Below are 21,749 nucleotides of genomic sequence, written 5' to 3'. Positions count from 1 at the left end.
CAAGCCAGCAAGCTCAGCTCCGAGTCACCAGCTCTGGTTGAGCCCGTGACACGGACTCGGCTTCTAATTACTTTGCAAGCATGCAGGATAGCATTTTGAAACTTTGACGGTGGGCAACAAAAAAGGGGGGCTCCCTTATCAGTACCAGCCCAGCTTTCACCAGCTTCCCTCTGCCTAGGCGCCACACCATGGTGTCATAGCGCACTACCCGTATTAGCACACCCCACCACAGTGTCTCTCGTCCGTACCATGGGGATGATGACAGCTGCACCATCTCTCTCAAAGGACAGCAACACAGTGACGACAACATGGCCTGGACAGAAACCTACGGGGAGCTGGTAGCTGGGGCAGATCTACGGCGGTGGCTCATCCCCAAGAAGTACACATTAGGCATCTTCCAAGGCTCTGCCCGACTATCAGCACTGCAGATCGGGGACTTTAGGGAAGCCGACGGTGCGAGGGCAACGGGGTTGGGGGCTGCGGAGGCTTGGGAGGGCTGGGAGGCTGGACACAGCTGTCCACCATCTTGCGTGACCAAGGAGCTGCCTGTGTCGTCATGCTCTTGTCGCAATGACACATGTGATTTTCGTGACTGAGCTCGGGGCTAGTGCAGCCAGCCCCTCCTCCTCGCTCCCCGGCCGCCCAACGAGCGCCGAGATCTTGCCTGTCTTGAGACATGAACCAAACAGGGAAAAAAACACGACTGTATGGCAACCATTAAATACGCCATGCTTCGTAAAAGTCGCGAGAAGTCGCGAGGGCTTCTCGTTCCGATTGCTGCATGATATATCCTCTTAGGTGCATCCCCTCGCAGTCACGGAGCATGCAATTGCCCCGACGCATGCTGATACTCTTCAGACATCAGGGAAGAAAGGATGATCCAGGCACATGCCTCTCCAATAGGACACTTTTCCTCTTCTCAATTGCCCCTGGCCAGCACACATCTCACTCGAGCAGAGCCCACTTGCTCGGTATATGACCTAGCCTCATTGTAAAGTACAGACCACATACAGCCATCAATTGATCTCACCACTAGCCACGTTGAATGACTTTGCTCCAAATACTCATATACCGAGTCCAATAATAATGACTGCATAGGGAGCGCCCGAGCAGAGCCAGGCCGCCCAGAAGGCTGGGTAGGCCAGGTTTCATCGTGACAAATGTCCCGGGGCCGATCTTACCGACGACTTGGGACATGCCACCCTCGAAACGAAACAATCAAATCACCATGGACCCGTGTTCGGGTCAATTCAAGTCAAGACCGTTGAAAGAACGGACTGCTCAATCAAATCGGTATAGACAGGGGCGTCGGAGATTTTCGACTTTGCCGGAAACCGTGTGTGCCCATGCATTCGTAGATAGCCCTGCCAATATTGAATACTCTCAGGAAGTAAACATCTCAAAAGTGTCCACGGCCCCTGGAGCTGGTCGAAGAAGTAGCCAAACAGCACGAGCCAGGCAGGCAGGCCATAGGATTGCGCTGCGGGTGACCTTGAGCCTGGACAAGTGATGTGTTCGATAGCAACAGCGCGTAGTCTCTTCATACGAGCGATAGGCTAGGCAATTTGAAAGGACAACAATCTAAATGTCGCGAAGACAAGGAAGAGCGGAGCCTGGCTGATCACATCCTCAGCAGGAGATACCAACCCAGTCGCTATTCGGAAGTATCATGACCAGAAGGAGAGAGGTTCAGGAAGGAAGACGGAGAAAAAATGTATGTAATTGTCCTCCACCCGTTCATTCTACAGAAAGCCCAATGATAAAGTGTGTATGTATAATAAAAACTCCGAAGTTGCTCCCACCATGTTGGCGGATGATCAGCAACAAAATGCGTCGACCCCAATCTAGTCTCTCTTGTAAATGCCTTCTGCTTTTGTGCAATGCTTTTTCAACCAAGAATCGAAAGCTCCTGCTGAATGCCTTCCTCAAACCTCGTCGCCCGTCAAGCTTGCCGCATCCGTTCTGTTGGATGGGCAGGGTATTTGGATGAATGCTGAAAACCACTCTCTGCCCGGCTCAAATAAAAATAGAAAATTCCATGTCTCTCCAGTCACCGCAGAAATGCCAAATGCCCTCTCGTGAGTATACATGCTCGCTTCCGTCTCAAGAATATACAAGCTCTCTGGCTGGCAAAAAGCAACGACACGCCAGGGTATCCAAGCCAGTGATGATTCAAAAATTCAAAAGTTACCGTCGCTCGGCGGCCTGTCACATCGTATTGCCCAGCTTATTTCCTTCCCCAGCCCCAGAACCCACCGCCGCCCGAGACAGGTGCTGGAGTTGCGGCCGGCGCAGGCGATGCTGCTGCCGGTGCAGCGGGCTTGGCTGCTGGAGGGGTTGGCTCGGCGGCTGGCGAGGAGAAACTCCTGAACATGCCCATGACGGAGCCAGCCGGTTGGGCTGCGGCTGCGGCTGCGGCTGCGCCTGGCTGTTCCCCGGAGGCCAGTCCTATCTGCTTCCGAAGCTGCTCGAGCTTCTGCTTCGCCTCATCTGCTTCCTGTCTTGCGATGGCCTGCGCCGTCTTCGCCTCGACTAGTTCAAGTAGCAGCGCTTCGTTCTCGTCGGATGGAGGCGGCTTCTGTGGCGAGGCCATGGGCGCCGGAGTGGCCGCTGATGTTGGCGCCGGTGGCGGCATGGTCTCCCTCGGATCAATCATCAGAAGCGAAGAGGTCCGCTTGTTAACAGTGATCTGTGAGGGAGTTGACTTGCTGCGGTTCAGCTTGAACTCCCGCAGACCGGAAGCATTGGACTTGGTGCTGGGGTTCCTAGACAACCAGCCGCTTCCACCATCGTTGGTCGAGTCAGAAGCGCGCACGCGCATGCTATGCACCTGCTTCTCCAGACGCTGCTTGTCGTTATGCAAGTTGCGAACGTGGGCGTGGCTTTCCCGGAGCTGCTCCCTGATGGTCTTGATCTCTTCCTCGAGGTCTAGGACCCGCCTGTTTGCATCCTGAGTCCTGGTCTGTTCGATGCGCAAATGTTCCTTGGCTCTCGCGACATCATCGCGCATCTGTATCTTTGTCTGTGTTATGGATGACCGCCTCTTGTCGGCATCGCTGCCAAACCTGTCCTCGAGGCTGTCCAGGAGGTCTGAGAGCCCCTCGGGCGTCAGTTTCTCGACACTGGTGTGCTCGGCGCCCTGCGCTGGTGTGATGGTCTCTTCGCTGTCGGCGCTGTGTGCAGTCGTCAGGGTCTCGTTGCTCCCCTTCTTCCTGAGCCCGGTGAGCAGGGTGCGAACGGCGGCGCGGTCTTCTTCCCTCTCCTCCCTCTCCTTTTGCAATTGGTCGGCGAGCTGTGCATGCTGTCGCTGCAGATCGCTCAAGGCGACGAGGAGTTCTTCGATCTGGGTGTGGAGATTCTTGCTGTCGGAGTTGTTGCCCTGGGCGGGCAGCTTGCCGGGGTTGGCGCTATCGTCGGCGGCCGAGTCCCTGGAGATGGTGGTGGCGTCGGTAAGTACACTGGAGGCGGACGAGGTGGATGTTGACGAGCCGGCTTCCATCGAATTCAATGTGGAAGCCAGGCTCTGCTTGGAGGCGGTTCGCCGCAGCATGCTCATTGGCCGAGATGCTGCTCCTGGGCTGAGGTTGGCGGACGCTGTGTTTGGAGATGCTTTGAGAGAGGTGGTCGAGTTGGCCCAGAGGCGGCCCAGGAAGCGGGATGCAGCGGTGGACACGGCCGATGCCCGTGCTGCATTGGCGCCAGTGCTGGCGGGTGGGGTGGTCAACTGGCTCTCCCTGTACCCCTGCTCTAGCGCCGCGAGTCGTTCTCTGGTCACAACGCTAGACAGACTGACAAAGTCATGCACAAACTCGTCAGCGTTGTAGTGGTAGCAATCCCACAGGCCGCGGGAGAGGAGGAGCTGCAGCACATCCTCCATTTCGGTACAGGCAAGGATGCGCCCCTGATTCTTGCGCATTAGCGACAGGGCCACCCGCATGATCGTCTCGATTGCGCCCTCGGCAAAAATGACATCGTAGATGCGAAACAGCATCGGAAGAGGGCATGTCACCGCAAAGAAGGACAGGAACCATTGTGAAACGTAGGCGGGATCGACCTGCAAATCATCCAGGTGGCCTGACAGCGCAGGCAGATCCAGCCTGAGCAGTTCCCGGAACTGGTAAATCTTGACGTGCAGCCCATGCAGGTCTGGCGTGAAGGACGAGCGTAGATCATAATTCTCCATCAACCTGAATCGGTGTCAGTGTCCAAATCATCTCATCTCGCCAAGCCAAACATGACCAAAACAAGACAAAATCAGAATATGGCGATAGGCACTCACTTGACCAGCACGCAGAACGCCTGCTTATCCGTCATGTGCATCAAGAGGGGCCCGACCAATAGGGCGAGCCCCTGGCAGTACCCAATCTTTGGGTCGTACAGGCTGTAGCACTTGAGTACCCGCCCCAGCATCCGCTGCCCGTCGCCCTCAGGGTCGCGGAACATGTCCACCCCGGGAAAGCTGCGCCCGAGGTCCTTGCCGATCAGGCCCTCGTACGGGCTCGACTCGCCAGTGAACCTCTCGAAGGCGTCCTCGAGCGTCGAGTCCCGCGCCCCGGACATGCTCTGCCAGACGACCCCACGGAGCGGCGGCGGGATGCCCTTGCGGATCTTGTTGGCCAGTAGCGTCGGAAGCCGCGCAGCCGTCTGTTGGTAGTCCTTGACCAGGGCGGCGTAGAACTCGAGGTCTGTCATCGGCGGCGGCGGCAACATCGAGTACCGCAGAGGGGCCGGTTGCGGCCCCTGGACCATCTCTCGCAGTTGTGCCATAGAAGGCGGTCGAGGCTTGCGGGCAGACTGCTGAACCCTCTCGAGCGGGCTCTTGGCCTTGATACTTTTCGGGTTCGTAGCAAGCTCGTCATTTGCCTGCTCCAGCCGGGCGAGCAGCATGGCGGTGGACTGTAGTTAAAGGGCTTTTGGTCAGCAGGCAGACAAGGCCAGAAACAGAGGGCAGCTCCTTGGGTAAGGCCCATTGGGAAGGCCCATTGGGAAGGCCATTGGGAAGGCCCGAGACCGGGATGAAACGTACGTCTTCAGAATCGGTGTCCTTGACCACGGCGTCCTCGGTCTTTTGCAGTTGATCCCAATTCACTTCCTCGTCGTCGTCGGAGTCGTCGGGGTCGTCGGGCTTCTCGGCGACCTGGACCCCGCTTATCGTCTTGCTGTCGTCCTCGTTATCCTGAAGTGCGTCCAACTCTTGTTGTAAATTTGTTTTTGAACCGTAGGCGGTCGTGACAGGGCTCATAATCTCATCATCCAGTTTTGTCTCGGACGACGCGCTCAGAGGGCTGGGGCTGATTGGACTGGCGCTCAGATGGGCGGAAAAGAGGCTTCTCCGGTTCTGAATCGTGCCATTGGTGTCCACGTTGGTGTTGAGGGTCAGCTGCTTCGGCGGCTCGGACAGTCGGACGGTGACAAGGGAGTCGTGCTCGTCGCTCCGCTTCACCGGTGCCTCTGAGGGCTGAGAGCTGCTTCTCTGTCGGGGTGTCGAGATGGAGCCCGACGACCCATGATTGTCGAGGTCCATGGGGCCGGGATGTGTCTGGAATGCGGGCGTGGCCTGAGTGACGTGCCCTCAGGGCCGCAGCAACGAAGGGAGGCGCGCAGAACTGCCGGCGGGAAAACAAGCGGGCGGGCGGTCGGGTAGTCAGGCGGAGGTCGGCTGGGCACCAGGGGTTCGATCGATTCGTGTCTGGAGCCTCGGGAGGGATCGATGCAGCTGTCAATGCATCTGAGGGGAGGCAACGAGGGTGTCTCTGCCGCGTTTGCGTGTATTCGTGTGTGCGTGTGCGTGTGTGATGTGTGCTGGCAGCGAGCCGCAGGGATGATCAATGGATAATATCTCCAGAAAGGCGCGTCCTCCCGTCAGGCTGTAATAAGGTCGGTGTGGGCTCCACGGGAGCCTTCGTTTTTCCAGTGTCGTGCAGGGTCTGGTGCAAGCGAGTCGAGGGGTGATGCCAGGGGCTCGCCCACAAAAGCTCCGCTCTGGCAAGGGCGCAGGAGGAAGAGTCGTGCAAGAATGGATCGACGTCAAGGGCAGTTGGTTGGTGGGAGACGCGCGCCACTCGGTGGTGTGCTCAGTACGCAGCCTACAATGTTCGGGTCTTTCTCTTTGAGAGTGGTCTCGCTGGCAGGCTGGCCACTGCAGTGTCGAGGGGCAAAGGAGTGTAGCAGCCACAGCAGCACCAGCAGCAGTAGTCGGTCGTCCTTTGTTGTCGGTGCCGGGCAACAAAAAAAAAAGGGGAGTTGAAACACGGCAAGAGTCACGACCCGCCTAGTGCAAGAGAAAGAGGCAGGGGCAGGTACGATGTCAACAACTGAGAAAAGTCTCGGTGGACAGAGTCGAAAAGGAACAAAAAAAAAAAGGAAGAACACAGATACAGTGAGTGAAAGGAGAGACCGACACCCTCGGGCAACAATCATAGAAAGAGTGGATACGACAGAGCCTCAGTTCAAACGAAGGACGGGACAGGTTTGGTGGTTTGGGTGGAAACAACACAGACGTCGCCCGGTCCCCGTGTTGACTGACGGACGACTGGTGGTCGTGGTGGTGGCCGTACGGTACGGGCCCAGGCAAGCAAGTGCCAGATGCCAGCGTCAGGGCTAATGCGTGTGGTTCCCCTTTCCCCCCAAGCTTTGCTGCAGCCGGACCAGACGCATGCGACTCTACACTAGAATCGCACACACAGACAGCGGGCTAGGCAGGTACGTACATAGACGGCAGCTGCTGTCAGCCTCCCGTTCGCCTGGTCCAGCTAGTCCCCTGAAACGGGCCGCTATTGGCGTGTTGGACACCCGAGTGCTTGCTTCAGGCCCAGGCCAGAGTCTCGCACCCGCCTCGGCCTGGAGTGATGTCACTGGCCGACCCCTTGCAGCATGCATCGCCCTTCATTTGTTTGCACACAGCTGGGTACCGGTACTGTGTGGTGTTTGTGTGGCCACGCCAGGCCAATACTGCCAGGCCAATACTTCACGACGCTCGTGGAGAATTATAGCACGAGCCTGTCTAGTGTACGGCGAGCGATCCCACAAGTATCCAATGTGTACCAGAAAGATGGCACGCATCCAGCCCGCCCAGCCCGCCCGCGGGAACGGGTGCTCCGCTAAAACCAGGCGTCGGGCGCGTCCAGCCCACGACCAAACCAAAGGTCACCGGCTGGTGGGTCCAGTCGATTGACCAGTGGGGCGCCCAAACAAGAGAGATGGGCCATGACGATTGCGCCTGTAGGTATCTCCGGAGGGCCTGTCGTCCCCCAATCTGCTGACCTTCTGGGAGGGGAACGGGAAGACGGGAAGACGGGACACTGTGCGTACGGTCGATTCCAACCCCCCGAGATCATCCCATCGTAACGCTCCAAAACTTATCTCGCTCGCTGGCAGATCTCGACGAGATGCGCGTTACAACCCTCCCAAGATTAGCTCTCAGGGTGGGCAGCAGACGTTTTAGTCACCGTGTGGGCAAAGTCCCGCCCGAACTGTCTGATTGTTTGTCCCATTGCGGAGGAGGATCCCTGTCCCTGCATCACAGCAAAAGCAAAACCCCGACGATGATCATTCTCCGGGCAGCCCACCCGCGCATCCCACGGCCCAATCGAAGTGGGAGCACATGTGTGTTGGAGTGACCCAATGCACGGTACTTGAGCATGAGCCTACCTGCAAGAATTTGGCCTACTTTCACAATCATTGCCACTCGAATATGCCCTACGTGCACACACCGAAACAGCGGGCGACGCCCATGGCCAATGTCTGAGGGGGGGCCTGTCACACACCCAGCCATCGCTGCAAGCCCGGCCGCAATCATCCAAACAACCGCCCGGCCAACCGGCGGCCAGCCGAGCCCTCCATCTTGCTTGCCCTCACCACGACCCTCCCTCCGAGCTTCACCTCTGACTCCGGAGACGTGTTTCGACCCGGACTCTGCACCACAGAACAGAACAGCTTGTCCGGGTCCGTGCTCGAATCAGTCTCCCCGGGGCAGAATCCATCCCTTATACGAGGCCCCGAGGCAGCCGTCCAGGAAATGGTACCAGAGGGTCGACATCAGTAGCACGCCCCGTCAGGTGGCATGCTGTTCAATGGAGTCCTCGTGGTCTTGCTTGTTTCCATTAATTTTATTTCCAACCGGATCAGAGATCATATCTACAGCCCAATTTCCCATTGTGCGCTTTGTTGGACGCTTCTACTTCCTCGTACAATCATTCCCTTGCATGGGAATACACCCACAGCACAGCATTTGAGCATGCCCAGTCCCAAGTATTTACCCCTTTTAGAACCAGCACTATACACCCGCCCAGCCCAGAGAGGTACCCATTACCAACGTCAATCGACGTCCAGGACGCCAGTACGCCTCACACGGGTATCTACTTTGCTCGAACGAATCTTGCCGCCTATCCTCGTAGAAACCCGGACCCCTAGGTAGAGTTTGTGGCCTGGTTTGTCGGCGGCGCAGCATTTGCCATCTGTGGCGTCCCGTGGTGCGCAGACGACGCGGGCGATTGAGGTATTGGTATTGATCCGAGACTCCCCATCCGCTGTGCATTCTGCATGGCCATCGCCGCGTTGGATACACCGGGCTTCGGCTGGGGCCTGGATACGGGCACGTTGTTCGGGTCGATGCCGGGGAAAAGGGTCTGCAGCTTCTGATATTGTTCTCTCATGAGTTTCTCCCTCTCCTCACGATCTCCCGAACCGTCTACCTTTTCGGTATCCGGGGTTGCTGGCATCGGCCTGAGCCTGAGCCTCATCGTCAGAGTGGGCGGCGTCAGATAGGCCGGTGCCGGCTGCGATGATTGCTTCCGGTCCGCGAGCGAGGCCAAGTAGGCGAGGTTAGCCTGTAACCTCCTACATACCCTGTTTTGACGGTTAGCCGCTTGGTATCCAACAGTGGTAGGGCTTCATGGGACCACTTACTGGGCCCAATCGTGTGCAAATGCTTCCTCCTCTTCCTTCTTCTCCTTCTGTTGATCCGGCTCCGTAGAACTCGTCGCTTCGCGTTTGAGCTCGTCTATATTATGTTTTAAATTGATAGCTTCAAATAATAGCTCTTGGTTGATCTCCAGGAGTAGCGAGATCCTCTCTTGCCCCTTGGCCTGTGAGCTGGGGCTTAATGGGGTGGCATTCCCGTTGACCGCTCCTTGTCCCGTCATCGGGAAGGTCGGGGTCTGGGGAGTCGTCACGCTGTTCGCGGACGGCGGTGCCTGCGTCGGTGTTTGGCTTTGAGCAGCAGCTTGGGGGTTCGACGGTGTGCCAAACTGGCCTTGTTGGGCTGGTACTGTTGGGTTAGGCGTCCCTTGTGACCCAGGAAACTGGCGCGGTGGTGTCGGAGTGCCCATGCCCCCAGGGCCTTGCTGCGGCTGTTGTTGCGGCTGTTGTTGTTGTTGTTGCTGCTGCTGCTGCTGCTGCTGCATGCGTTGAATCATTTGCTGCTGGCTATTCATAGGATAGCCACCCATAGGCCCAGACATCATATAGTTGGGGTTGAACTGGCCCTGTGGACCTGAGGTCGACGGGACGCCAGCTCCGTACGGCGAGCTTGTGTAAGGCGTGTGGAAGTTCACTGGACCCTCGTCAGTCATGGCTTGTCCTTTCGATTATTTGCCTTCACGTGTGTGTGAGACAGGATGCCAACTTCCTTCTCGAGGCGAGGACGGGGTGGATGGTTGGCCATGCCCGGCAGTGGCAGCAGCTGCGGCTGGGAAGCGCCCGGTCATGAGGGAAGGGGACGGGACTGAAGGTAGGACAAAGGAGGAATAGGGGACCGCAGGCAGAGTAGGAGTTTGGCCGGTCAGAGCGTGTGACACACGGGTGGTCGAGACGAGAGAAGACGGATAAACTCACTCTGGCCGTTAGCGGGCATCTGTGGCATGGCGGTATTTTGCATCATTCCTGCAGGGCCACCAACACCGCCGCCGCCGCCAGCACCGCCGCCAGCACCCGGCATCATGGCGCCTGGGTTCTGAGCACCGGCATATCCGCCAGGAACAGAGGGCCCCATGGAGAATTGTTGGTTATACATCATCTGCTGCTGAGGCTGGCTCTGACCAGGACCAGGCTGCATCTGAGGGCTCTGACCTGGTGGGGCACCATTGAAAGCTTGTCCTGCAGCGTTGCCGTAGCCATAAGGAGCCGAGTACATGGCTCAAGACCCAAGGGGGGACAGTAGCCGCCCGGGTACGAGCAGACAAAGGCGATCAGCCCGATTGGGAAGTGCGGCTCGCCTCAGGTACGTAGGTAATGGTCCCTGCGGGCGATTGATATTGTGTGTGGGGGGTCCCTTGGGTGTGTGTGTGGGTAGGGGTACGACCATCAGTCAGTGTCAGTCAATCGGTCAACGGGTCAGTCAGTCAATCAATTCAGTCAATCAATCAATCAATCAATCAATCAGTACCTGACAGCCGACTTGATTGACAGCGGTGCCGGCCCGCGTGTGACAGATGATCTGGCAGGCGCGACGGACAAGTGTACCGAGGTGCACGGCGAGGGGCAGGGCCTGGTCTTGGTGCAGACCAAACCAGCCCTGGGCCTCGGGCGGGTTCGAGTGTCGAAGAGCGAGACTATGTCTGTCTCCTTCACTATAGCCAAGGTGGGCCGAGCTTGGAGCAGCGGGTGGCAATCGTTGACACACCAGCCCGAAGCGCGCGATATAAACGGCCGAGTGCCTGTCCCAAGTGCGTGGAACAATGGTTGACGGCGCCGTGAAGGCCAATTCAGGACGGCCGGGGTGTGTGTGTGTGTGGAGGCGGGATTCTCAAACAAGCGACAAGCAGACAAGCAGCCAGCCTCCTGGAACAAGAGTCTCGGGGGATGTTCCCTTTCTCGCCTGCTGGGCTTGCCCTGGGCCTGGGTCTGGCTCTGGGTCCGGGTCTTGGGTGATAGGCGGCCAAAGGGGATTGGATGGCACTTGGCACCAGAGAGGTGCGGTGACACCGGTGGTCTCTGGCCTCTTTGACTGGTGACAGTGACTAGACTGTGTAGACTGCAATGGCACGCACGCCAGTAATAAAGCAGCCAGCTGGAGCCGGGGCGAGGATCAGACTGAGACGTGGCTCGGGGCAGCTGTACCAGCTGTACCAGGTACGTTAATGTGAGTAGTGCCTGTGCCTGTTGTGTGTGTGTGCCCGTGTGTGTGCCTGTGTGTGTGCGCGCGCGTGCGAGAGCGAGCGAGCGAGATAGAGAGAGAAAGAGAGATGGGCCGATGGGCCGGTGGGCTGATAGGCTGGAGAGGCTGTGTGGGTAGGTCAGGTACCCGGGGGGGATCAAAATAGGGTCTCAAAAAAGTACACGGCCTAGCCAAAAGGCAAAGACAACCTAGATGATAGTAGGGAAGAGTCGACGAGGCGACGTAAGAGAAGGTCTCAAGTTGGGGGTCCCGGTGGATCAATGCCACACTGAAAGGCAGCGAACCTAATCTAGCGGTGCCGCAGCAGCAGCAGGGGACGGGGGGATGGAAGGGGGAGTGAGTGGTGGGTGCTTGTGAGGCTGGAGCTCTGCAGTCGGGGCCAGCACGGTCTGGAGCAGGCGGGCCGTCCGTCAGCGTCGAGGATCGAGATGATGCAAGATGGGAACAAGAGCCGGAGCAAATGCGGTGTGATGCTGGCGCTGCCGCTGGGCGGGTGCTGTGCGGTGCGATCGCTTGTGTGCTGCTGCTGGGGATGAGTCGTCGGTCGGTCGGTCGGTCGGTCGGTCGATTCGCTTTTCTGGTGGGCGGGAGTCATCAGACTTTTTTTGCCTCGCGCTTTCCCCCCTTAGCCGGCCGGCGCAGCATCGAGGGAAAAACAGTTCTGCCCGTGCCAGTTGGCTGTACCGCAGGCCTGGAGCTCCTCTCGGTGAGCGGGCCATCCTCGCGCTATTCCGCATGTAGCCTAAAGCAGTCAGGGATCATGGTGGCAGGGGCCGCACCCACAGTGCAGACACTCTGTCCCACCCATACCCGCCGGGCATTTGCGGTACGTACCGTCATGTACAGTATCTCAAGTATGGAGTGCCCACCCAACGCGTGGTGGGATTCTGGATGCCCACGCAGGTACTTGTGCACAAGGTTGTTTTACTGTATGCAACTGTAGATCTACACCAAGGACTTGCTAGAAACCTACTCTGGGCACCTAGGTAGGATTCTAGACTCTACCCAGGTGATCCTCGCCTGGGCGTGCCGAGACAGGCGCATTCTCCCCACGTCCCACGTGGACGGCGAGTACATACTGAGTAAGTACCTAAGCATAATAGTCTCTGGTTCGATTCTCTCGGGCGCAACACGTGGCGGCTTAAAATTTGGGGCTCAGCGATTGATGAGACCGCAATTGTGTGTGTTAAAGGTCCTATGCCTGTCTTTGATTCTTCGTAGACCTCCACCCTTCAGCATCAACCGTAGTGGGTTCCGTAGGACGAGTTCCCTGCAACTACCCCAATGAATTCCCTGGCGATGATTTCATCTGCAAAGAGAAGCCGTTGTCAGTCGAGAATATGAAGCATATGAGGGGGGGAGTGTTGAGAAAGCGAAACCCCAGGAAGTCAACTTACCTGTCCTCTTTGACGGGTGAAGACTGTCGTACCACAGGAAGGTGTCCAGCGGGTTGGTGGCATCGACGCAGTTTGCACCTTCTGTGTCACAGTTATGGTACCAGCCAGTCACATTTGCCGGGGCGTCCAAGTACGCCAAAGGGTCATCGTAAATGTCCGTGATGAGGGAGTTCACATCGAAGATATCAAAGGTTGCATCCGGCCACCTTCCTTTGACCAACATCTCGAATGGTACGCCATAGTCAAATAGTCGATCCACCAGCTGGGTATACTCTAGAATCTTGTACTGGTACTCCGTTTCATTGTACAACGTCTTGTTCGGCCAGAATTGATCTATTGTGACCCGTGGTCAGCAGTTGCTAAACATGATAAGACCTGCTCCTGATTCTTTCCTCGCAAATCGGAAAAGGGTGACAATACGGATGATGAGCTGCCAGCGGGGCTAACTTACTGTCACCAATGCCGCCAACACTTTGCGGGGCGTACAAAGGAGCGAGCTGCAGAGGGGCCGTGTTCAACAAAACAAAACGCCGGCCACCAGCTGCGTAAATTGTATCGAACACGGTCCATATACAATCTATGTACGAGGTAATGTTTGTCTGGCTCAGGTTAACCACCCACTTCGTGCTCGTTTTCACTTGTGACAAGAATCCGCTTACCCCCGGGGCTTGTGAGTCGGTCAAAAGAGCGCCATAACCGAGATCATTGGTGCCAATCCAGAGTGCGTAGACAGTATTTTCTGAGGACCGGTTGGCATAAAGCGTCTCAAACTGTATGTCCGCAATAAAGCTAGGTAGCTCATCCTCAAGCACCGCCGGGAAGGTCCGGTTGATACCAGCGAGATAACGAGCAACAATGTCGTTAGAGCAGGTTGCGCCGGACACGGCGTAATCAAAGTAAGCTGCTCCTGTCGACTGCGCAACGACCTGGCCCCAGGCAAGACCTCCAGATGCCGTCACGTTGGTCGACGGGTGAAGCGTTCCAGGTGGAGGCGGCTGTCCTCCGTTGGCGAAGTAGGACGAGAGCCTGCCGTTGTCCTATATAGCCCCTGGGGTTAGCCATCGAAACAAGCTGGCAGAACAAATTTAGCAAACCCGCTGCCATTGTCTGGACCTGACGCGATACGTAGACATGTTGCCAGCGTGTACCATCCGTCTGGGAGGGAGATCACAGTGTTCTCAAAGCACCGACTCAAAGCACCGACTCACCGTGTAGCTGTCCCCAAAAGTAACGAAGTTGTCAAAGGGCTTTGAATCACAAGAAGCCCTAGCCGCCAATGCCAGTACACCTGCGGCAAAAAGAAGAGAATTCATCTTGGCCGGTCCCTTGGGTATTTGAGTAGCGAGAAATTGTTCAAGCTTTTGGCTAGGAGTGACAGCAACACTACGTATATCTAAGCCCAAGAGCAGGAGCAGCGCGAGATGCCCTTTTTAAGTACAGGCGAGTGGCCATTGAGCTTTTAACGATGTGACCTTGGGCGGCTATTTAACTGGCACCCCAGGAAACGAACGCATCGAGGCTTGACTCTATTACGAGGGGACTCCATGGGCAGGTCCCGTTCATCCGGACATGCGGATGAACAACCTGGGAGGGGTGGAGCTACATAGCTATGAAGACAGGGTGATAAGTACCTAGCTTCACAGGGGCGGGGGGGGTTGCAGTCTGTTGTTGGCCATGAAGACCATGCATCCGGGCCGGAAATTGCGGAGATTTGGGAAGGCGACTAATAACATTTTCGCGTGGCACCTGATTAGTGTGTGCAGGTAGGCTGGGCTGGCTGGTTACTATTCAATACCGCCGCCGGAAGAATAGAGACTGCTGAATAAGATCAGGCTGGGGCCCTGCTTCGTTGATGGGAAATTGGGGAATCCCTGAAGGCTATGAGGTCAGCATACATGCATAGGTACTTAAGTACCTAGGCACGGTCAGTATTCACAGAGCCATGTTCCCACCGCAATCCCGCGAACCTCTAGCTACTCTATGTGACCCAGCTTAGCAAAGTATTAAGAAATACCCAGGCCTACGCCTATTGTATGCTCTGTGCACTAACAGCATTATATTTCTGTCTTTCTCTCTTTCTTTCTGCTTCTTCTTAAGCAACAAAATAAAAGAAATCTGGGTCTTGAGCGTTCACCACTGTATGAAGACCTCAGATGTAGTTATTTTCCATGTATGGGGGACAGAAATGAAGCGACTAAGCCGCTAATCTGAAGTCTGTGTTGTCGCAGCAATAACTAATAAGTCAGTACCTAGGTAGTGAGCCGAGCCGGTCCGCGTGTGGAACTTGGTCTCCGGGCTCGGAGCGGCAGTGGATGCATGGGTCATTGATGCTGGACCGACCCGCGGGGCGCCGAGCGGGCCCGGCACAGCGGGCACTGCAAAAGCTTCCAGACTCGGCTTCACCAAACACGAGCCGTGGCTGCTGTGAGTCAACTGCCATATCAACCCGACCAATTAATTGTTGAGTCACATCCAGCTGCATAAATATCAGCAACCGGCTGGAGCCTGCGGAGACCATCCGTCACGCCAGCCCGACTGTCACAAAAACAGGTCTCGACAATGTCTCCTTTCAACCTCGAGACATGCGCCCGGCCAAACATCATCAAGCTGCAGCCGTACCGCTGCGCGAGAGAGTGAGTCAGCCGTCAATTGTCAATTGTCAACCGTCAACGTCAACCGTTAACCGTCAAACAACAGTGACTACAAGGATGACGGGCACAACGTCCTGCTCGACGCCAATGAGAACGCCTACGGCCCGCCCTTGTCGCAGCAGGCGGCGGCGGCGCTGCAGGAGGGCAACTCGGCCAGGCTGGACCTCCTGGGCCTGCACCGCTACCCGGACCCGCACCAGCACGCCCTCAAGCAGCAGCTGTGCGACCTGCGCACCACCGGCGCCCACTCGGACAAGCCCCTGACCCCGGACAACCTCTTTGTCGGCGTCGGCTCCGACGAGGCCATCGACGCCCTGCTGCGCTGCTTCTGCGTGCCCGCCCGCGACCGCGTCCTGGTCTGCCCCCCAACCTACGGCATGTACGCCGTCTCCGCCGACGTCAACGACGTCGGCCTGCACCGCGTGCCCCTGCTGCCCGCCCCGGCCTTCCAGCTGGACCTCCCCGCCGTCCTGGCCGCCCTCGACGACGCCGCCACCAACCACGTCAAGCTCGTCTACCTGTGCTCCCCGGGCAACCCCACCGGCTCCCTGCTGGCCAAGGACGACGTCCGCCGCGTCCTCGAGCACCCCACCTGGAACGGCATCGTCGTGCTGGACGAGGCCTACGTCGACTTCGCCCGCGCCAACACCGACACCGCCGACGCCTCCCTGGCCGAGTGGGTCAACGAGTGGCCCAACCTCGTCGTCATGCAGACCCTGTCCAAGGCCTTTGGCATGGCCGGCATCAGGCTCGGCGCCGCCTTCTGCGCGCCCCCCGTCGCCCGCATCCTCAACAGCCTCAAGGCCCCCTACAACATCTCCTCGCCCACCAGCGCCCTGGCCTCGTACGCCCTGTCCCCCGACGGCCTCGCCGCCATGCGCGACAACAGGGCGAGGCTCGTCGCCCAGAGGGACCGCATGGTCGCCGAGCTGGCCCGCGTCCCCGGCGTCGGGAGGCTGCGCGGCGGCACCGAGAGCAACTTCCTGCTGTACGAGATGCTCAACGCAGATGGCGAGCCGGACAACAAGACGGCCCTGGCTGTCTACGAGGGCCTGGCCGAGACCAAGGGCGTCGTGGTGAGGTTCAGGGGCAAGGAGCACGGCTGCCTTGGGTGCCTCAGGATCACCGTCGGCACAGAGGCCGAGGTCACGCGGTTCCTCGAGTCCATCAGGAGAACGCTGGCTGAGGTCAGGGGGACGGCCACACCCAGCGACGAGGAGGCCAGGGAGAAGGAGGCGAGCGGTGTTGTTGCATAGACGATCAGCTGTCCTTGATTGCTCGAAAAGCGGATTAGACAAAATAGAGCTTCCAGCCAGAGTCACGGGCTCTGGTATTTTACATACACTATTGCCACAACACGGCCACATTTCCAGAAAGAAAATTAAGCAATGTCACAATATAGCCCCTGTGGCCTGGCTTGGCCCTGTCATATTGCCTAATAGGAGTGTCACAGGTTACCCTACGAGCGTCTAGGAGGTCGGCGCGTCCCATAGAAGGGTGTCCCAGAGAACACCCTCCTGTGAAATAATGTCTACGGAGGAGCTACCGGAAGTACTCTAGCCATATGAACTCCACTAAGACATATCATTACTTTAACGGTGCTGCGGTAGTATGATAATTACTAGCCCAAGTGATATGGATGTGGTTTAAGATGAACGCCTGCTAACCCCACAATACCCCTGGAGCATTGATATTCATCACCGTGGTCATCATCTCTCAGAGAACAAGACGAAAGAAAGGCTCAGATGAAGATTCCTTGAGGCATGCCGTCACCCGCCCAGAGACACGCAGCGGTACCCTAAACCGTTGCGAAGGCCACAGCGGACATCATCAGACTCAAAGTACTCCAGAATCCCTTGCTTCCAGGGACCATGGCGACACCCGCATTCTTAGCATCTGTCGGCAGGATAGCCGCGGAGACGGTGACCGGGCCGGCGTCCGATGCAGTCGCACCCGTCTCCGCTGACGCCGAGCCCCTGACGTCCTTGATCTGCCCATTTCCCAATGGTGCAGCTGCCTGCCCCGCCAGGTGCCCCTGGACGGTCTCGAGGGCACACATCTGCTGCCCAAGCCCAACATTGCCGTCGAAGCCACCCACGTACCACTTCTGCCCGCACGTCACCGAGTCGTCGCCCCCCGAGCACGCGTTCGCAGCCGCCGTGGCGCTGGCGCTGAGGAGGTCATTGACGGGAGCAGATAGAGATGGCAGCATCACCGCGGAGGCGTACATGAATCGCGAGAGGTAGCCCTTGAAGGACTTCATGTCCGTGTTGCAGCGCTCGACCGTCTCGCACGCATGCTCGTACATGACGTTTGTCGCGTTGCCGTACGGGCTGAAGAAGCTCCTGCTCGCCTGGAGCAGGCCTTCGGTTCGCTCGTTCCACGTCGGGGCGGCAGCTCCGTCGGTGGCGTTGGCAAGGACGGCAGCGCCGTATAGATAGATCCCCGCCGAGTAGCTGAAGGAGACAGGGTTCATGTCTGTGCAATTCGTGTCTGAATTGGCGCCGTCGTACACGAAATAGTCCTTGTCGATCATGTTGACTGACACAGACCAGTCCCAGACCTTGTTAGCCCAGTCGAGGTATGTCTGGTTCCCCGTCGCCCTGTACAAACGTGCGCTGATTTGGAACAACCCTCCGTTGCTGACAGAGTTGCGGTAATTAAGGCCATTGGGGTTTTCTGGAAATATTTGCCAAAGCAAGCCACCGCCACACGCGGACATATTCCAGCGGCCTGCAAGACTATTCCAGGAATTCTCGGCGACCTGTAGCCATGACGGAACACCTGCGTCTTCGACCTGTGGGAGGTTGCGTTCGGCGGCTGTGAGCATGTTGAATGCCCAAAAGGCTAGATCGTCATTGCCCTCCTGGCCCCGATATTTTGGGATCATCAAGTCGTTTGCTGGGCCCATGTTGGCAGAGAGAGCGGTGGACAGAAGTTCATCATAACTTCGGTCTTGTGTGTAGTGAGAATAGTCGAGTAAAGCGCCCATGAAGGCACCGCATTCCCACCAGTAGTAAGGGGAAGGGAGATCGATGAAATTCTAGGAACCGAGTTAGTAATTCCGAACGACACGCCTGCACCATGGACGAAGAGGTCGCTGAGCCAGATCCATCTTCTGAGCAAACAATCGGATCACATGTATTCCTTACAGTCGCATTTCCAGGGTAGTAGAACAGAGCGCCCTCGGCGATCGTTTTAGCGACACCTTTGATGGATGCTGTAGTACCTCGTCAGCCCTGGGTCATGGTATGGTGCAAGATGATATTCAAAGGCTTACTGGTCTCGCCTAGATTGAGGTTCGTAGGAGGAACGAGTGTCATGGCAGCGACGGCGTTGGTGAAGACAGCCAACAAGGTGGCGCTGGTGGCGTGGAGGTGCGTCATCGTAGTCGCACCCATTAGGCTGCTCGGATAGCACGAGAGGAAACGCCGCAACCAGGTCCAATCTTTGTTCAGAACTCATGAGAATTGGAAAGTCTGAGGGGCATGTGGCGGGAAAATAAGAAGAGATCGGACGGCTTCGGGTGAAAGAAAAGCGCCTGCGTTGGTAGTGAGAAATGGAAGGAAGGGACAGTTACTGGACTCGCACAACTGGTCCAGAGTTGAAGAACACCAGTAACCCACGTGTTGAACGGTGAGACCCGCGTATGTCACCACGAGGAGAGATCTGTGGCGGAGGTGAATCAAAGATTGAGAGGAAACGTTCGAAGTGAAGAAGCCATCGCCATCTCAGACTTCAAAGTGATGGGCGACTGACATGGACAGCCCCTTTCCCAAACAAGGACCACATCCTACCTATTGTGAGTGCAGGGACAGACTGCTCAAAGATGCCTGTCTGATGGAAGGAAAAGGGCATTTTTGCGTGTCTGATGGCCCCTCAGCCCACCAGTCCCTGTCCTGGCCGTGTTTTGTTTCTTCATCGGTATGCATGTCTTTGCCCCTGGTGCATATGCCAGACAGCCCAGATCGGCAGTGCGCGGGCGCTTGTCACTGTAGGGTTCCAAGGGTTCCTGGGGCCGATCCCCAAGATTCGGGAGCCCGGCGCATAGTGCACTTGCTGCTGAGTCCCCCAAAAGCGCGTCCACAAGGCCCCATTGGCTGGTCTTTGGAGCCACGCCGTTTGACTTGAAACGGCCGCCGGCTGATTTGGGCCAACTGGCTAGGCTTCCCTGAAGTAGTTGTCGGTTACCGCCCATTCCAAGGCGTCTACCGGATTTGATATCCAGTGCCTACCCTAGGGTCTACACGGGAGAACCTCGAATCCCAACAATTGAGGCTCGTCATACGGGTACGAGCTGTGGTCGGGTGTCCCCAATCTCTTATGGGGCAACCTCTTGTAAGATATCGTCCTATGGTGCATCCCCATATGGGATGCCCTCCTTTGGGCTACCCTCCTATGAGACCCTCCTACTAGTATGATGGGATACCCGCCTCTCCTATGGGACAGCCTCCTATGGGGTAGCGCTCTATAGGGAAACCTCCTGCGGAAGGTAATTATTTTCCCCTAGGTAGATAAATCAAGGTGTGGTGGTGAAATGATAATAGATGCATGATGCGACTAGGCACTCTTGGCATGAGAACCATCATCTATGTTTCATTCCAAATAGATACACGTCTTCACAAACACGGGGTATCACTTCGCGTCTGATCTCTCACGTTGTCCTTGAGTGCCAGTAGAAAGTAATGACCGTCAATGATGCTAGACCCGAACGCCATAATATGCTCGCTACCTTTGCCATCCTGCCATCTCTTATTGTTCGGGATGATCTACTACAAGTCGCCCGATCAGGTGATGTTCAGTATAAATGCAGCTGCTACCATAAAGACTCCTAGGACCACCGCCATCCTTGGATGCGCACTTGCAGCCCAGGATGTGCTCGTCGGGGATGGAAAATACCAGGCCGTGTCCGAAGGATCCAATGGTCCGCCTGGGCCATCAGCAGTTGGCGACGCAGGCGCGGGCGCAGGTGTTGTCATGACCAAAGTGCCCCACTGGACATCCTTGCCCGAGTAGGTCACGGTGCGGGTTGTCTCAGTCGGGCCAGTGATATTATTCTCTGTAAAACCCGAGCCGAATGAGGAGTACTCTGTGCAAGTCGCGGCGGTCGTTGATGCTAGCTGACATGATATCTCGGCCGTGCTGGAAACGAGTCAGTGGCTGCTGCGGTTGAGGTGTACGGCGGAGGGCACACGGCCCGCAGACCGGGAGACGACTAACAGCTGGCCTTCTATCGATCCAGAATAACGGAACGTACTTGGTCCCTCGGCAAAGGTGAAGGGAACAGGCCCGGATATCTGACAGTCCTTGGCATCGGCACAGAAGACGGTGTATGTGGTTGCAGTGCTATCCTGTGGCGGTGTTAGCACCAGTTGACATGACAGCTGAGCCAGCCGATTCTGGATTGTCAAATGTCAACATACACTGGTGATCACGCTACCGGCGAGGTCCTCCCAGTTCTGTGCTTCATATCCAGGTACGTAGACGGACACGGTGGACTGTGAGCTCGAGTCTTGCGCGGCGGCCGGCGGTGGTAAGCCCAGTGCCAAAGCGATCAGCAAGAGGGGCAGGGGTGGCCACAGGCCCCTCATGGTTGAGGAGACAGGAGCAGTCTCAAGGGTGGGCTATGGGGCTATCGGATCATTGGTCACGGTGGACGAGAGGTCGTGGCCCTCCGGACCAGCTCTGAGCAGCCACACAGCACGGATCTGAGTTGATGACAAGAGGAGACCTGGGATCGAACAAGACAAGCAAAGCAGAAAGGAAAGAAAGAACCAAGCTCTCTTGTCCCATGTCCTCGGTCCTGGGCATGATTGGCAAAACCATGGTACTGGGAGGTCTTGGCTCTTGGCTGTCTGACCTTGCCAAGAAGCCCATCGCTCCTCTGGCGCTCCTCTGGCCCCCATAAATCCGACAGTAATGGTAGGGAATTGGCCCGCCAAAGAAGTTGTTCTGGCCTCCGGTGTGCTGCAGAGCAGGTGCCAAGCCTGCACAGGATGGATCAAGCAATGCCCAGGTGGGATAGCGTGCAGGTCAGTCGCCCTCGGGCGGAGATTTGGCCATCTCTGCTCGGCGCAGCGACCCGGGACGGGCAAGCCCCCTCCCAACTTGCCGCGCGGCGGAGAGTACACGTGATAGTTGGCCGTTGGCCAACCTGAGTCCCTCCGCAAGCAGTCATATTTGAGTTGTTAACGTGAGAGCCGCTGAGGATCCCTAAGATTTCCAAGATCCTGGTCGCCCGCTGTGGGCCGAGTAGATCAGCCGCTCTGACAGGCAGTGAGAAGGCAGGACACTGACGGTTTGACAGTGTCTGTCGCCTGGCGTTCATTGGTGTGGTCCGTGTGGAGCAGCTTGGTGCAATTTCAGCCCGGCGTCAAATACATCTATCCTCGAGTCAGATGCAGTTGTTCGGCTTACAACCCGAACAGGCCGGACAGCTGCACAACAAGTGAAATGCGTTCAAATCGCCTTGCGAGGGATCAATCCGATTTGCTTCATGAGCACATACTCCGTATCCACCGATCTTCACGGAGACCAGTAACGTTGTGGTTTCTCAAGAAGCTGCCGCAGGGGAGGAATCATGTG

General features: G+C 57.1%; 7 protein-coding genes across 7 annotated transcripts; 1 reads left to right on the top strand and 6 right to left on the bottom strand.

The window, feature by feature from the left end:
• Positions 1–1,392: 1,392 nt before the first annotated feature.
• Positions 1,393–6,592, bottom strand: KVR01_003686 (uncharacterized protein). Its single transcript, XM_044787501.1, has 3 exons — positions 5,027–6,592; positions 4,280–4,896; positions 1,393–4,187 (listed from the first exon to the last, which is right to left on the bottom strand). Exons 1-3 carry the CDS (start codon positions 5,522–5,524, stop codon positions 2,228–2,230), a joined length of 3,075 nt encoding a protein of 1,024 aa, XP_044648701.1. The 5' UTR covers positions 5,525–6,592; the 3' UTR covers positions 1,393–2,227.
• A 1,816-nt stretch (positions 6,593–8,408) lies between these two features.
• On the bottom strand, positions 8,409–10,132 carry KVR01_002146 (uncharacterized protein; the record flags this gene model as incomplete). The annotated part of the gene is made up of 3 exons (XM_044784907.1): positions 8,409–8,847; positions 8,908–9,553; positions 9,835–10,132. The coding sequence occupies 3 exons, from the start codon at positions 10,130–10,132 to the stop codon at positions 8,409–8,411; spliced, it is 1,383 nt and encodes a 460-aa protein (XP_044647161.1).
• Positions 10,133–11,526: 1,394 nt separating this feature from the next.
• On the bottom strand, positions 11,527–11,937 carry KVR01_002055 (uncharacterized protein; the record flags this gene model as incomplete). Its single annotated transcript, XM_044784548.1, has 2 exons — positions 11,527–11,836; positions 11,909–11,937. The coding sequence occupies 2 exons, from the start codon at positions 11,935–11,937 to the stop codon at positions 11,527–11,529; spliced, it is 339 nt and encodes a 112-aa protein (XP_044647070.1).
• Positions 11,938–12,354: 417 nt separating this feature from the next.
• KVR01_002785 (uncharacterized protein) lies at positions 12,355–13,826 on the bottom strand (the record flags this gene model as incomplete). Its single annotated transcript, XM_044788149.1, has 5 exons — positions 12,355–12,425; positions 12,514–12,846; positions 12,965–13,112; positions 13,173–13,550; positions 13,722–13,826. The coding sequence occupies 5 exons, from the start codon at positions 13,824–13,826 to the stop codon at positions 12,355–12,357; spliced, it is 1,035 nt and encodes a 344-aa protein (XP_044647800.1).
• Positions 13,827–14,479: 653 nt separating this feature from the next.
• On the top strand, positions 14,480–16,753 carry KVR01_002193 (histidinol-phosphate transaminase). The gene is made up of 2 exons (XM_044792959.1): positions 14,480–15,146; positions 15,211–16,753. The coding sequence occupies exons 1-2, from the start codon at positions 15,073–15,075 to the stop codon at positions 16,418–16,420; spliced, it is 1,284 nt and encodes a 427-aa protein (XP_044647208.1). The 5' UTR covers positions 14,480–15,072; the 3' UTR covers positions 16,421–16,753.
• On the bottom strand, positions 16,730–19,077 carry KVR01_003282 (uncharacterized protein). The gene is made up of 3 exons (XM_044789531.1): positions 18,445–19,077; positions 18,317–18,384; positions 16,730–18,207 (listed from the first exon to the last, which is right to left on the bottom strand). Exons 1-3 carry the CDS (start codon positions 18,563–18,565, stop codon positions 16,963–16,965), a joined length of 1,434 nt encoding a protein of 477 aa, XP_044648297.1. The 5' UTR covers positions 18,566–19,077; the 3' UTR covers positions 16,730–16,962.
• Positions 19,078–19,786: 709 nt separating this feature from the next.
• Positions 19,787–21,417, bottom strand: KVR01_002478 (uncharacterized protein). Its single transcript, XM_044794712.1, has 3 exons — positions 20,588–21,417; positions 20,385–20,515; positions 19,787–20,306 (listed from the first exon to the last, which is right to left on the bottom strand). Exons 1-3 carry the CDS (start codon positions 20,753–20,755, stop codon positions 19,952–19,954), a joined length of 654 nt encoding a protein of 217 aa, XP_044647493.1. The 5' UTR covers positions 20,756–21,417; the 3' UTR covers positions 19,787–19,951.
• Positions 21,418–21,749: the final 332 nt, after the last annotated feature.

The sequence above is a fragment of the Diaporthe batatas genome (assembly GCF_019321695.1).
Source record: "Diaporthe batatas strain CRI 302-4 chromosome Unknown Contig00003, whole genome shotgun sequence".
Classification (NCBI taxonomy): Eukaryota; Fungi; Ascomycota; class Sordariomycetes; order Diaporthales; family Diaporthaceae; genus Diaporthe; species Diaporthe batatas.
The sequence above is the reverse complement of the archived record's forward strand: the minus strand, read 5'-3'. Positions and strand labels throughout refer to the sequence as shown.